Here is a 14,141-nt window from a genome sequence, read left to right as displayed (position 1 = left end):
TTTCATTGACTATAGAAGAAACAGCTACATCATTCCCATTTAAAGTGAAATATGAATCTTCACAGCTGAGAAAGTCCAAAGTTTCCTTTTCTGACAGTGATTTAGATTCACTATAAATCCATACGGCAGTCTGATCTGAACATGAGCCCTGAAAACATGAAAATGATCATCCGGTTTCTGAATTTCCTGCTAATAATGAAACAGCTGCTTTACAGGAACATCTGCAGGTAGAGAATGAAAATATTTCACACCACCACAAAATATTGAGAGATTTGACAGATACAAACACAACTTTGTTCTTGAACATGCAGGTAAGCTCAGCTCAGATAACACTCCAGCTCTTCAAAACTCTATTACCGTTAACATCTATTAGCTTTAACTTCTCATAGTGGTGATTCAGTAAAAATCAATGTTTCAGTTCAACTATAGTGTAAAAACACTGTTGTCCAAAAACAAACAAAAAAAAAAAAATTGCAAATCACATACTGCCAAAAAAAATAAAAAAAATAAATAAAATTCTCGATTCACCAAAAAACGATTCAACAAGTTTTAAAACCCGCGGCTTCAGAGAACGTTTGTCTGAACTTCAATCAGAGGAAAGTGAATTTGTGATTCATAAAGACTGAATGAGTCTGAGCAATGTTTATACCTTATTCTACTTGACTGTAAATTCATAAATTAATACTTACATGTTTTAGAGAAGAAAAAAAATGACAAACAAAATCAAGAAATATATACGTCAGATTGTGTCCATATGGACAGTTTAACATTATTATTTCTTAAGATTTTACTCTGAAAAATGAGTCATTAATTTGATTGCAAAATTAGAACGTTGTTTCAATGTAGATCATTTTGATGTTGCTTTGATTCACAGCCTTTAAAATTGAAATCTTTTCTCACTCAGATCCAAACACTAGCTAAACTCTACAGTAAATTTTACAAATTAACATAATGCTTTCATTACATCATAAGTGCAGCAAGAATTCCTGTACAGAAACCTTCAGAAAAGAAAAGTACCTGCTTTGATCTCGTGACGCCAGTGAGTTTGTGATGTGTGTGAATATTTGCTGTATTATTGGCTGATTTTGAGGCTCGTGGGAAAAGAAGCACTGAAGCAGCATGAGTGAAGACGCATGTGAAGAAAACCCTGTAAGTGTGATAATATGCTGCTCAATGGAGATAAATGATGTTCTGTTGGGTTAATTAGTGTGTTTGATTAGGTTATGGTGCTTCTATTTATCTGTCCTGTATATGAAGTCGGTGTGTGTTTGCAGACACCAGCAGGGGTCAGTGTTTCATTCTCACTGACAGAACACTGGAAACTGAGAGCTTCCTGGACAAAGATTCATAAGCAAAATCAAATGTGTACACTGACATATAACATAAAAACTCCTCACTGATTTAACTGGAGGTCGGTTTCAACAACATCAGACATATAAAAGCACCCGTGTTAACCCTGTATCGTCATTTATAAATGATGCAGAGAATATCGCATTTAAAATATTATAAAAAAATATAAATAAAATAAAAAAAATAAAAAGTTGCATAAATTAAAGTCCTTTAGGCGATAGATTTTTTCTGTATAGCTGCAGTATTGTTCATTACTGGCAGGCAGAATAACAGTGTTTTTGCCTGTTTTCGGTTGATGTTAGTAAGTTTTACAGACGACAGAGGAAAAGCTGTACCTTCTCCAGAAAGTATTGATGATCGTGACGGCAGCGCATCAGAAAATAAGGTCGTAGTAAGAAAGGAAGAAGCTGAAGATCAAGGATGACTGAAGCAGTGAGGGTGATGGAGAGATGAAGAATATAAGTCACAGATTGTTGTGGAAGTGAGCACAGGCGTAATTTGTGGGTGGGACGGGGTCGATATTGTCCCCACCACTTTTTGAAACATCTCGCGGCACGGATGTACACGAATACAAAAGAAACATCTCTAGTTGATCAGCAGTTCATTCGTTTGTGTTCAATAATAGGCGATCTGGCGCTGGGATGTTGTTTTTGAAATCATGTCGAGTGGTCATCAGTGTCGTAAAGGCCCCGATACACTTCAAACGAAATCGAAGAACGAACTGTGACGTCATTTCGAACAAAATCAGGCCAAAACAAAGTTCGTTTCGTCTTCTTTTTGTAAGTTCGAAACGACTTTCAGAAAAAGTTCGCTCCAGCTGCAAAACACCTTCGTACTACCATCGGTAATAGGAGGTGTGCGCCGAGGCTCCGCCTTCATTCGCGCGGAACTGTTCTCCGACTCATTTCGTCTGTAGTTTGTTGAGGTAAGATCTCCGCGGGTGAAAACATGAACACACCGGATAGACACTTTATAGTACAAAATGAAGTTGTGCTTCTGATGTGTTCTCTTGGCGCTCGTGCACACTGCGCAGTCTTCACATGGACGAGCGCTTCAATCTGTCGCTTATCGCTGTTTCGGCCGGTGAAATCACAGAACAAAATGTCCCTGCTCTTGATATACAATCACTGACGAACATCTTTGGTTTTAATGAGGAAAAAATAAAATAAATTACACAAGGGCGGATTAGAACCCAAAACCTCTGGAAGCCCGTTTCCGCCACTAAATAAAAAAAAATAAAAACATCAGTTGCGAGTTTATATCTCAGAATTCTGACTTTATAACTCGCAATTGTGAGAAAAAAAGTCAGAATTCTGAGATAAAAAGTCGCAATTAATGTTTTTTTTTTTTTAATTTTTTTATCTGGAGCCCTGCGTTAAGTGTTTCCCGCGTGAGGTACTTTGTGTTCACGCGCCCACGAAACTACTACGATGGTACCTGTGTTTCACAGATATAAACTCATGAGGCAAGAAAGAGTTAAAAGCATAATCATATATCTTAAAACTTCTGGTTACATGAGCCTAAGCTCTTTTCAATAAAATCAATGCAAAATGTAATATCAGATCATTTTAGAATACAGTATATTATGTACCGAATATTCTTCAGTTTTATGCAAAACAGAAATATGACAAATAGATTATCAGATCTGTCATATGACCAAAAAAAAAAGTTTTTTTTTTTTTTTTGTATAGGCCTAGTTGTGTTTGACACATGAAAATTGTAACAATGTATCTTACAAGGTAACACGATGTAACCTTGCTCTCACTTGAAATGTGTAACCCTGTGCAGCGCTTTATCAATACGTTTCTGCGTCGGGCTGACACATATATAATGACTGTGTGTTTACCTCCGAGCTGTGGGCTAGACTCACTAACATGAACACAAAACAGCTTAATTCCTCTCTGAGTCTTTATTTTTAGAACAGAGCAGAGCACCATCATTATTATAATACAATGTAAGTGATGCAAGCACTGTATACTGTACTCCTGTTTACATCTAACCCAGGGTCATGTGACCAATCACCGCACATCAGCGTCACGCACAGGACGGGTTTGGACAAATTAATCGTTTGGGAGTCGTTGAGCAAATAAGGTAAAAATAAATTTAATATTATTATAAAACAATGAAAGTGTTTTTTGACCTTGCATGCTTGAAAACCTGTTGTTCGGGACTCCCAAAACAAAAATAGGAACCTTTCAAATGCTATAATAGGGGCACTTTAAAGTCAGTCACATCGACAGATTTATAAACTGATAAAGCCGGAAAGAATCAAGCATAAAAACATCACATTCAATTTTAATTTCATTAAAAATGTTCAAAACAAAAACACCTTGTTGATTTGAAGCAGGGAGCGACGGATCAATGAAGATCTGAGGAAAGGCAAGTTCAGCGCAATGATTCATGGGATATGAATTTACCAGTCCGTCATAATTATTTACGGTACAATTTACTGTATTCTCAGGTTTCAGACAGTCATAGTTCATGAACGGCAGTAATGAAACTCAAACCACAACAACTTTAACCCTCAAGCACCCTTCAGGACAAATGTGGGCAAAATCTTTTTTTTTTTTTTTTTTTTTTTACTTTCCTTAATCTGAGCGGTACGAGACTCGGCTACTTTTCCAAAATTTGCCGCGCGCGCCCACACACACACACACACACACACACAGGAGTCGATTCAACAGTGTTAAGTGGTTGGAGGGAAAAAAAGAATAAAAAAAAAAAAAAAAAAACACTCCTTAATCTTGCCTTCGTGGACAAAAGTAGGCATCAATAGGAAATACTATAATTCAGAGCATTTTTTTTTATTTGTCCAAAAAAAAAAAAAAAAAAAAAAAAAAAAAGGATTAGGAAGGCCAAATTCGTCACCTGTCATTCATCTTCACACGGATCTTCATCAGATCTCTGGAGGCGTGTGAACTTCCCATCATCCCGAGACCACAGACTGAACGCTACAGGTCAGCTGATTTGACGCCTGTGAATGATGAGGGTCAGCATGGGTTATTTCTGGACAAACCTGGGACTTTCCTGTCTGTGGACTTCAGCTCGGCTCATCATCATCTGGAGGTTGAACAGCAGTTAATACACGCTGAAAACAGCGGAGGTGATTGTGGACTTGAACGTTCCTGTTCGTGTTAAACCGAGCTGTGAGGTTCATCATGTGTTTCACACACAGCTCTGCTTTCAAAACAAGCTTTTTCTTTCAAAGCTACTTTTCCCAATGATTAGCGGTGCAACGCGGCGATCTCTGGTCACTTCAGTATACCGTCGAGTGAGTGGAGGTACACCACAGTCTGATATTCAACACTATCACTGATCTGACTGTATGAGAACTGACCTGAGCTGGACGATGACATCACCGTTTTCTCCAGAACTGCTTTATAGGTGAAATTAACTAAATTTAATAATTGGTGATCTTCACAACAGAACTGAATCAACGCTGAACCGACTTCAGCCCAAATCAACTCTGTTTGTATCATTTTCCTGTTATCACTGTAAAACTGCTTTGAAACAATCTGTACTGTATAAAACGCTTTATAAATAAAGATGACTTGACTATTATTATTATTATTATTATTAATCACATATAGTCAGAAATTAAGCACTTTCTGCTCAAGGCGTCACATGAAGATCAGAGGATCAGAAACACTCCAGCAGATCCAGGACATATTTCAGTTTCTCTTTTATAAAAATAGATGCTTTTAAACTCGTTTTGCCATATATATCGCTTTAGGAATTTTGGCCTTTTTGCAATTTACATTAAATAACATTATGCAACCAAGAAATAAACTCTTAAAAAAAAGAAACTCACAAGTCAATGTCAAAGAAACAGAAGCTGTAAATGAACTTTAAAGCACTTACACCAGAGAAGGTAGAAATCTAAAATAAAAAGACTCAACAAAAACATTCAAAGTTACAGTTGTTCAATTTAAACATGTTTTTAAAACTAAACCTTTTTAAGAACACAAAATTAACATTAAATATTCCCTGTCGTCACTGACACACGTTTACAGGTCTTCACTCCGTCAGGCCTTGTGTGTTTTGTTAGTTTTGAACGACACCTGTAAGACTCGTTCTCCGAGCCGGTAGCCGTTCAGACTGGCGATGGCGACGGCCGCCTCCTCGTAGTTGCTCATGGTGACGAAGCCGAAGCCTTTGCACTTCTCTGAGCCGAAGTCTCGTATGACCTTCACGTTCATCACGGCGCCGAAGGGGCCGAAGATCTGCCAGAGGACGCTCTCGTCTGCGTCCGGCGCAAGATTATATACAAAAATACACCAGCCGGCGGCGGCATGAGCCGGGAGACGGACGCCCGCGAGACCGCTGACCGCGTCGATGGACACGGGCGAGAATCTGTGGCCAAAACAAGCACAAAACACAGTTTCAGCTGAAGAACTGAAATAAAGACAAGCCACCAAACTAACATGCCCATCAATGAACAATTAATAGATATTCAATCAACACTGCGTTTCAGGGTTTTATGAATACTTAAGCAGTTTAATGCAGATTTAAGCATCATCTTTGTTCAGTTCTGAAGTTATGAAGAAACTGTTTGACTCGCTCTCTTGTAATGTAGAAGTTTAAAATGACGTTTCCATTATAATCAACGAGATGCAGACAGTGTGAAAACATTTCTCGCTCTGTGTATAAATGATTTACAATTTGGATAATAGTTTTTGATTCTGATCAGAAGACTAATGTGAAGTTCAGCTACAGATTTACTGAGAAACATGAGCTACATGAAGAATGAGACGTACACTTACAAAACATGAGCGGAGGTCTTAGAAAGCGGCTCTCTTCAAAACCAATTTATACTGTTTAAGAAAAGTTTGTAGTGTGACAATCAACTAAATAGTATATTTTCCTTAAAGGGATGTGCAAAATGCCAAACTATCATACCCGACTACTCTGTGAAGCCAAAGTCCTGTATAATTATGCTGTCAGACTCTGATCAGATGGTTTTCTTATGGATGTATGGATGCTAAATGCAGATTAAAATGGTGAAATACAAATCATGTTGCAAAAGAAAGTTGAAAGTCTAGTGTAAGACGCTCTCAGACTCGTTGCTTTAAGAGATTTCACAGCAGTTCAAAGTAACGTACCTCTTGACTCCATACGACGCGTTGAGCAGGTTGTCCAGCCTGAAACACACACACACACACACACACACACAGAGACAGAGAGTGAAATCCAGCTCAGATTGATCCAGCTCCAGCGCAGCGAGCGAGTCAGTACCTGAATCTCTGGGCCGGACGCATCAGTCTGCTGTCCAACACGAACGCCGGGCTGCTCTTCTGACTGGGATTGTTGGCGAACTTGACTGTGATTGGCTCGGTGGAGCCCGGCGGTTTCTGTGCGTTCAGCCCTTTAATGGCCTCCTCGGCCTCCGCGCGCCGGTCAAAGCGGATGAAGCCCACGCCTCTGGACACGCCTGAACAACACAAACACAATCCAGTCAGAACAGTTTGGCACAGTTTTGTAGACACCAAACACACAAAACACTTCTCACACACACACACACACACACACACACACAATATAAATAAATATACACACACACACACAATGGTTTTGCTGGCAGATACTGGGGTGATAATTTTGCTCAAAAATGATAATCGTGATTAATCACAACTGCTGTCATTGAGATATTTTATACATTTTATCAGAATTTTTACACATTCATGAATATTAACTCCAAACATTTCCAAATTGTTATATGTTTAAAATAACACCACAAAGAGACTGTATCGTCACACAGAGGAACAACAGTCCAGCTCATGTTTGGATTTATTACAGCTCGATGGCAGATTTCGTCGTGAAGGAACAGACTGGCTGAACCGTCTGTCTGTTTTTGTCTGTTTTCAATGTCAGTGTCAGTAAGTTCAAGTGAAACTCGTTTGTGTTCATTCTGAACGAGTAGCACAAACACAAGCGGCGCTCCGGCCTCACCTGTGATCTGGTCCACCAGGATCCTGGAGGTGATGATGCGGCCGTACGGAGAGAAGAGCTGGTCCAGCTCCATCTGGGTCATGGTTTTCGGGAGACCGCTGACATACAGGTTCGCGTCACGGATGGAGGCGGAGCTCGGGCGAGCAAACGACACCTGGAAAACACACACAAGCTCACTGTGAGGGGCAGATGTGTGAGACAGACGGAGAGACGGACAGACAGATGGACGGATGGATAAATGGACAGACAGAAAGATGTAAAGACAGATTCGTCTTACCTTGATGGTTTTGGCCTGCAGTCTGAGCCCATTTAAAATATTGATGGCTTTTTCTGCGTCTTGGGGCTCCACATAGTTCACAAACCCGTAACCCAGACTCTGACCTACACACACACACACACACACAGTTTTGTTTTGCTATCTTAATGAGGACTAGGCGTAATGGTTTTTATACTGTACAAACTGTACATTCTCTCCTAAACTACCCATCACAGGAAACTTTCTGCATTTTTAATAAAAACATTGTTTCGTATGTTTTTAAAGCTATTTTAAATATGAGGACTCATGAAATACAAATTTGTCCTCATAAATCACAAAAACACACGGGAGCGCGTGCACACGCACGCACACGCACACACACACACGCGCACACACACACTGATTTCTCCCAACTCTTCACGTTCACTTAGGGCTGGACGATTATGGCCTAAAATCAAAACCTCGATTAACGGAACATTTTACCTCGATAACGATTAATGAACGATTATTTTGTTTCTATTTTTTCTATCTGTTTTTTTTTGCCCTCATAGATCTCTGACAAGGTTTGTACTGTAAATATGATTGACTATTAAAGGTGAGATATTTTTTCCTATTGAAAGAGTGATCTGACATAACAGCTCAGTTTCAGCAGTTATTTTATCTATGGTTCGTAACATTTCTTACAGATTTCTGCTCGTAAATCAGATAAAGATAAATTAGTAGGTTACAGTACCAGTACGAGTGACTGCGTGTGTGAATTAGTCAAACCGTTTCTCTAGTTCCTTCAAAAGTAGAAAAACATATGCTCTAATAAGTTGAGTTTCTAAGCTACTTTAGTGATAAATCACAGGACAGCGCTGACAACTAGTTTCTGTGTGCGTGATCTTCACGTTTTGCCCAGCTACTGTTTGTATGAGTGTTCGTGCCACAATGCAGCTGCGCGAGCACAGCAGCTCGAAATAATATACATCCAGTCGTCTAAAATCGCTTGAATTTCCAAACTGGCAAACCTTAAAACAGGGGTGTCAAACATACGGCCCACCAAGGTGTCCAATCCGGCCCGATGGATCATTTGAACTATAATAAAAAAAATAAAAATAAAAAAATAGAGATGCACTAGTCCACTGGTCATAAATCCAAACGTTTTTTAGTTTTATTTTGGTTAATCTTTATTCCGGGCTTGCAAACAAAGTGCTTTGTAATAATTTCCCAAAATTTCATTTGTGTGGAAATATTTTACAAAGTCTTTAAACAGGACGTTAACACAGACACACACTGAACACGGACACAAAGAGGAGAACAGACGCGCCAGAAGAGGAAATACTGCACCATTCACAAGCTCACTGTTCACGAAATATAGAAAGAATAATATAAATATTAAATTGGGGTTGATATGAATGTATCTCTGAAGGGACTTCAGTTTTGATGGCTTTTCCTCTGATCTCCCTATAAAGTTGTAGCCTATTTATGGATGCAGCTCTGTTTTGTGTACAGCGGTAACCATGGAAACGCTCTATCACCGCTGTTCCACAAGCGCCACCTGCTGTCAGAGAGTGAATCTGCATTTCATTTTGTTCTGTGCAGGTGTCTTATGAAGCATAATTTCACAAAGCTAAAGTCAGACCATGCTGTTTTTGCTGTTAATCTTGAAATTATACAATAATTTAAATGAAAACCAACTGCTCATGCTCATAAGATCTTTGTTGGGATTATGATAAAAATGCAGTATTTGCCTCTAATATCAAAGAGCTACACATATTTTTTTGAACAAATAACAACAAATAAATTTGCTTTAAAAAAAAAAAAAAAAAAAAAATCTGCAACCAGTATCAGAATCGGCCAATTTGCTTCTAAAAAATTGGAATTGGCCATGAAAAAATCAAAATAGGTGCATCACTAATAAAAAAATATTAAATAAAGCATTATTTTAAAAATCTAATATTTTTTTCGCTGTAAAAACAAATACAGTTCTAGTTTTCTGGCAAAGTAACTTGTTGTTTATATGGTTAATATTAATACAACTATCAGCGCACTAATTTATTTTTTTTTTTTGGCCCGCACATGGTTAATTTTTTCCAATCTGGCCCTCAACCTAAAATGAGTCTGACACCCCTGCCTTAAAATACATACAACTGACAAAGTTTAGTGAAGACGCAAGACTCACCGCTCACACGCCATCACCGGCGTTCACCTCCGTGTTGCTTTTATGCCACTGACTGGACGGGGCGGAGTCACATGGCCACACAGGCGGTAGTATGTTTTTAAGGAGAAAGTATTAACAGGATTAAAAAACCGAAATAACCGACATGGGAAAATTACGTCGGTTAGAGGTTCTGAATTTCGGTTTCTATTACTTTTCAATTAATCGCCTAGCCCTACGTTCACTAAACACATAACTGACTGTTTTCACATGAATACTCACCAAGACGGATATTTTGACATGCTTCGTGTGTATTTGATAGACCTGAAGACCTAAGCGTACTCGTAATGGCTTCGGAGCGCCAGTGCCGGATTCAGTTCTCCGTCAGATTATTGTGCTTTTAATAAGTCTCTTTAAGCACGTCCTGCTCTAAATCTTCTCTAGAGCTGTTACTAACCATTATTTTCACTGGTCGGAAGTCGTCTGCTTCAGAGATAAAATGCACCATCTATAATGTATTTTGATGTGCCGAGTTCAAATATGACTATTAAACAATTGATTGGCTAATTTTTCCAAGATTTTTCCAAGATATTCCAAGATATAGAGCAATTTGCTTTAGCAGATGTAAGCTTTTTATGAATGCATCACCCATGACTTCTAGAAACAACATGAAGCAATTAATATCATGTACGACACCAGCTTCAGATCACATCATTTATTGTTTTGCCTAAATACTGCCCAAGTACTGTCCAAACCCAGGCATAGATTTATTCATAGATCCAGTAAAAGATGTATTTTAGTAATTTCTTCCCTTTATTACTCACTTATCCTTTGCCATTCCTAAGGTCAAAGGTCATATATACTGACCTATAGCATATCTTGAAAACTAGAGCCAATTAACAACGTTAAGCATAATTTTCATTCTCAGTGATTAAAGTTTGACTACATGCATTTCAAAAGCATTCTGGCTGTAGGCCAGCATTATTATTATTTTTTTGTTTAAATTGGAATAAAAATTGATTACAGTAAATAATTATCAGATTGCCCAACCCTAGATCAGAGACCGCAACAAAATATACATTCGAATTAAACAGAAATGATTCACTCCCTTGAGAGTCGCTTAAAAACGTTACTAAACCACCTGTGATTTTGTCCCGCACGATTTTGCAGGACTCGATGTCTCCGATGCTGCCGAACAGACTCTTCAGCTCGTCCGGCGTCATGTTCTGCGGGAGGTAGTTGACGATCAGGTTGGTTTTGCTGTCGTCTACAGGTGATGCACAGCTCAACTCGTCACATGACTTTGTCTCCATAGCGCCGATCACCTGCTACAGACACACATGACCAAAACAGGAAGTGACAAATGAATGTGAGGCTGCTGCAGAGCTGAACGTCAGTCGCAGTGACTCTCAAACCTCGTGCGGGGAAACGGTTTCGTTACGAAACACAGAACAAACGACTGTGTTTGAGCTCATTAACATCACATTAATCATTCAAACACAACATCGTCACGTGCCACATCTGAACACTGAAGATTAGAGACATGTCTAGGTAAAAAACTACTTTTTTTCCCCTTTAAACACAATATATTTATTTCTAAGCAACATAGAATATTTGGAAAAGTAGTAAACATGTATTTTAGGTTAAATAATTAAAATAAATAATTTAATTCTTCTTAATAAAAATTAAAATTATATCAAATAAAATAAATTCAGTCATTTAATAATTAGAACAGAAATTGAATTATTTTCTGTAAAAAAAAAAAAAAAGTTGCAGTCACTTAAGTGAGTTAAGCATGTGACCAGCTAAAGAAGTTATTAATAATTTGTAATATTTTTATTATATGATATAATCATTTGTTATTTTTGTATAACAGAACAACAGTAAGATTACAATAACATTCATGAAAGAGTAACATATTAAACATTATATTAATTACTATTGAATTTGAAGTGTCTGTAATTAGTGTTCATTTAATGTGCAGTTCTTATGATCTTAAGAAGGGCTTAATTACAAACAATTAACTCTTATTCATCAGTATGAATTTATTAAAACTGAACCAACATTATAATCAGATCAGTTAGTTTTTACAATCACTAGGACACGTTTCTCAAGCGGTTCATCTGAACTACTGAAACACTTCATGACTCAAATCTGCTCATTCTTCCTGAACACTAGCAAAGATTTCACCAACAAACACTTTATCACCCAAAACACCATCAGTTTATAATTCACTGTAGTTCATGTCATTGATCAATGTTTACAAGTTGAACCGATTGAAAGACAAACACTTGTGTAGGTGTTCAGACACATCTAATAGTTTTGATAGGATCTGATTTTTTTAGATTCAGAATATATTTAAATATGGTGTTACTGTAGAAATGGAGCAAGTTTCTGTCTTGTTCAGTTTTGTATGATAGGCTTTAAACTAAAGTTTAACAGTTTTGAAGAGTGAATCGGCCTGTGGGTTCATGTGTTAGTGTCTGAATGAGAAATTAATTCATGTTAAGTGACAGATGTAATTATTTAATGCACTTTGTGCCAAAACAATGCTGAATGACCCAGTTTAGCTCACAGAGACTGATCAGTGTTGAGTATCCTGAAGTGCGTCCTAATGACTGTAAAGAGAAAAACAAACATTATCAACTGGTTTACGCCATCTAGCGTCAAACCATCGGAACTTTTTAAACTTTGAAAGGCTTTCAAGAGTCTTAATAGCATGACGTAACGATCCCTCGTTTGCTGAAATCACGTGATTTGGAGATTGATATGCGCTCGAGCCACTGATTCATAACGAAAGATTCGTAAAAGTTTCGAAGCTTCATGAAAGTGTCTGTAAAGCGCTCCTCACGAACTTGAGCATCAGCAGCCTTTAAAAAACAGCTCTAGACGATAATAAATGCAAACACTAAACTCGTATTAAGAGCTCGCCACAACCGAAATTAACTACACGAAAAACGGGGGAATAGAGATACACGTTACACAAGATAACTCGGCGAAACACTATGAACGACGACAAACTCAGAGATACACACGACACAGATATACTAATTCCCCGTGTTTAAACAAGTAAACAGGGAACTAGTTTACCATTGCTTTCCTCAGAAACTCAATAACTGTAGAAATATAGAAAGTGAAAATATATATTATGAAAACTAACAGCTGAAACTATAACACTCTTGTTTCTCACAAACTGAGATCTAATTAAACCGTTTGAAACTCGCGTCTGCCGCTTATTATTTTATCGAGAAAACACGCGTAAGTCCATCACATCTGAAGGAATCGCCCAGTGTAAAAATAGATAAATTAAATCGCATTTCTTACCTGATTTCGCTTTATAAATCACAAGTTTGCACTGATCAGTGTACGCGCACGTTAAGGTGGGCGATGGCGGGAAACTGCGACTCTAAGAAGACTGGCATGTGAACGAGCCAATCATTGAACCTCCTTACATTTCCCTCACACGCTATTGGACAATGTGAAGCACGAGGGCGGAACCTTCGTGAACCAGCAGGTGCGGCGGATCAAGGTGTGATGAGCGCGTGCATTCAATATCATATTAGCATACTGCAGTGCACGAGTATGTGATTGTGTACAGTATTCTGAATTAAAGGAAATATTTGTTTCAAATTAAAAGACATAAGTATGGGAGAAAAGTGAAGCAGTGCATGTCTCTCGTGCACGCGCAGACGGTCACTGCTGGAGTGAGTGAAATCAAAAAATACACACTAACAAGAAGCGACAGTCAGTTTGGATTAAAATTCTTTGAAGTTCTAGTATTAGCATTATAAACACTGAATTAATACCAACATATGAAATTAAATTAAGGACATGCATCAGTAAAATTGGGACTGTTGGACAATAAATATATGAATGTAACAGCTTGATTTTTCAGTGTTGTCTAATGTCCGTTAAAGCAAAAGTGTCCAAAAGTGTGAATTATGCGATAACAGACACAGCAATGCATCATGTATTATAAGATTGTGTTTGTAGCGTGATCCATTAAAACGTACAATATATATATTTCAATTCAGATAGTGGAGTAATACTATTATTAGCTGCTATTACTCCACTAGGTCTGAAATATAGGCTATTGTTCGCTGCAAACATGATGATCTTAAATGTATTATTTATTAATTTACTATTAATAAATGTGTAAAGTTGCATAAAATGGAAATACTCATAATGAAGTATTATAATACATATAATGAAGTAGGCTAACTACGTTACCTCAGATGGTTGATTGGTTGGATTCCACAACTGGTCAAATAAAACATATATAAGACAATACAACATTTACTGTAGGAGCCATACAATTTACTGATGATTTCATTTGAAAACTGTTCTATTGCACTTCTGATTTGGCAGTGAAATTCGCTGATTTTGGGTGCGTAAGATGTGAAGGATTCTATGGCCCAGTTAGTATTTTCACCCCATAATGGCAGC

The 14,141-nt window shown here is 37.8% G+C and overlaps 1 protein-coding gene across 2 annotated transcripts; it reads right to left on the bottom strand.

Annotated features, from left to right (window-relative positions):
- Window positions 1-5,015: 5,015 nt before the first annotated feature.
- LOC127516683 (ELAV-like protein 2) lies at window positions 5,016-13,166 on the bottom strand. Of its 2 annotated transcripts, none has more exons than XM_051901505.1 (7): window positions 13,020-13,166; window positions 10,837-11,023; window positions 7,577-7,680; window positions 7,300-7,453; window positions 6,586-6,781; window positions 6,453-6,491; window positions 5,016-5,703 (listed from the first exon to the last, which is right to left on the bottom strand). In XM_051901505.1, the coding sequence occupies exons 2-7, from the start codon at window positions 11,006-11,008 to the stop codon at window positions 5,376-5,378; spliced, it is 993 nt and encodes a 330-aa protein (XP_051757465.1). In that variant the 5' UTR covers window positions 11,009-11,023; window positions 13,020-13,166; the 3' UTR covers window positions 5,016-5,375. The 2 variants fall into 2 exon arrangements, with proteins under 2 accessions (XP_051757465.1, XP_051757464.1); XM_051901504.1 differs by lacking the exon at window positions 13,020-13,166 and adding an exon at window positions 12,786-12,970.
- Between the last annotated feature and the right edge of the window lie 975 nt (window positions 13,167-14,141).

The sequence above is a fragment of the Ctenopharyngodon idella genome, chromosome 7, assembly GCF_019924925.1.
Source record: "Ctenopharyngodon idella isolate HZGC_01 chromosome 7, HZGC01, whole genome shotgun sequence".
Classification (NCBI taxonomy): domain Eukaryota; kingdom Metazoa; phylum Chordata; class Actinopteri; order Cypriniformes; family Xenocyprididae; genus Ctenopharyngodon; species Ctenopharyngodon idella.
This window is presented reverse-complemented; position numbering and strand designations above follow the sequence as displayed.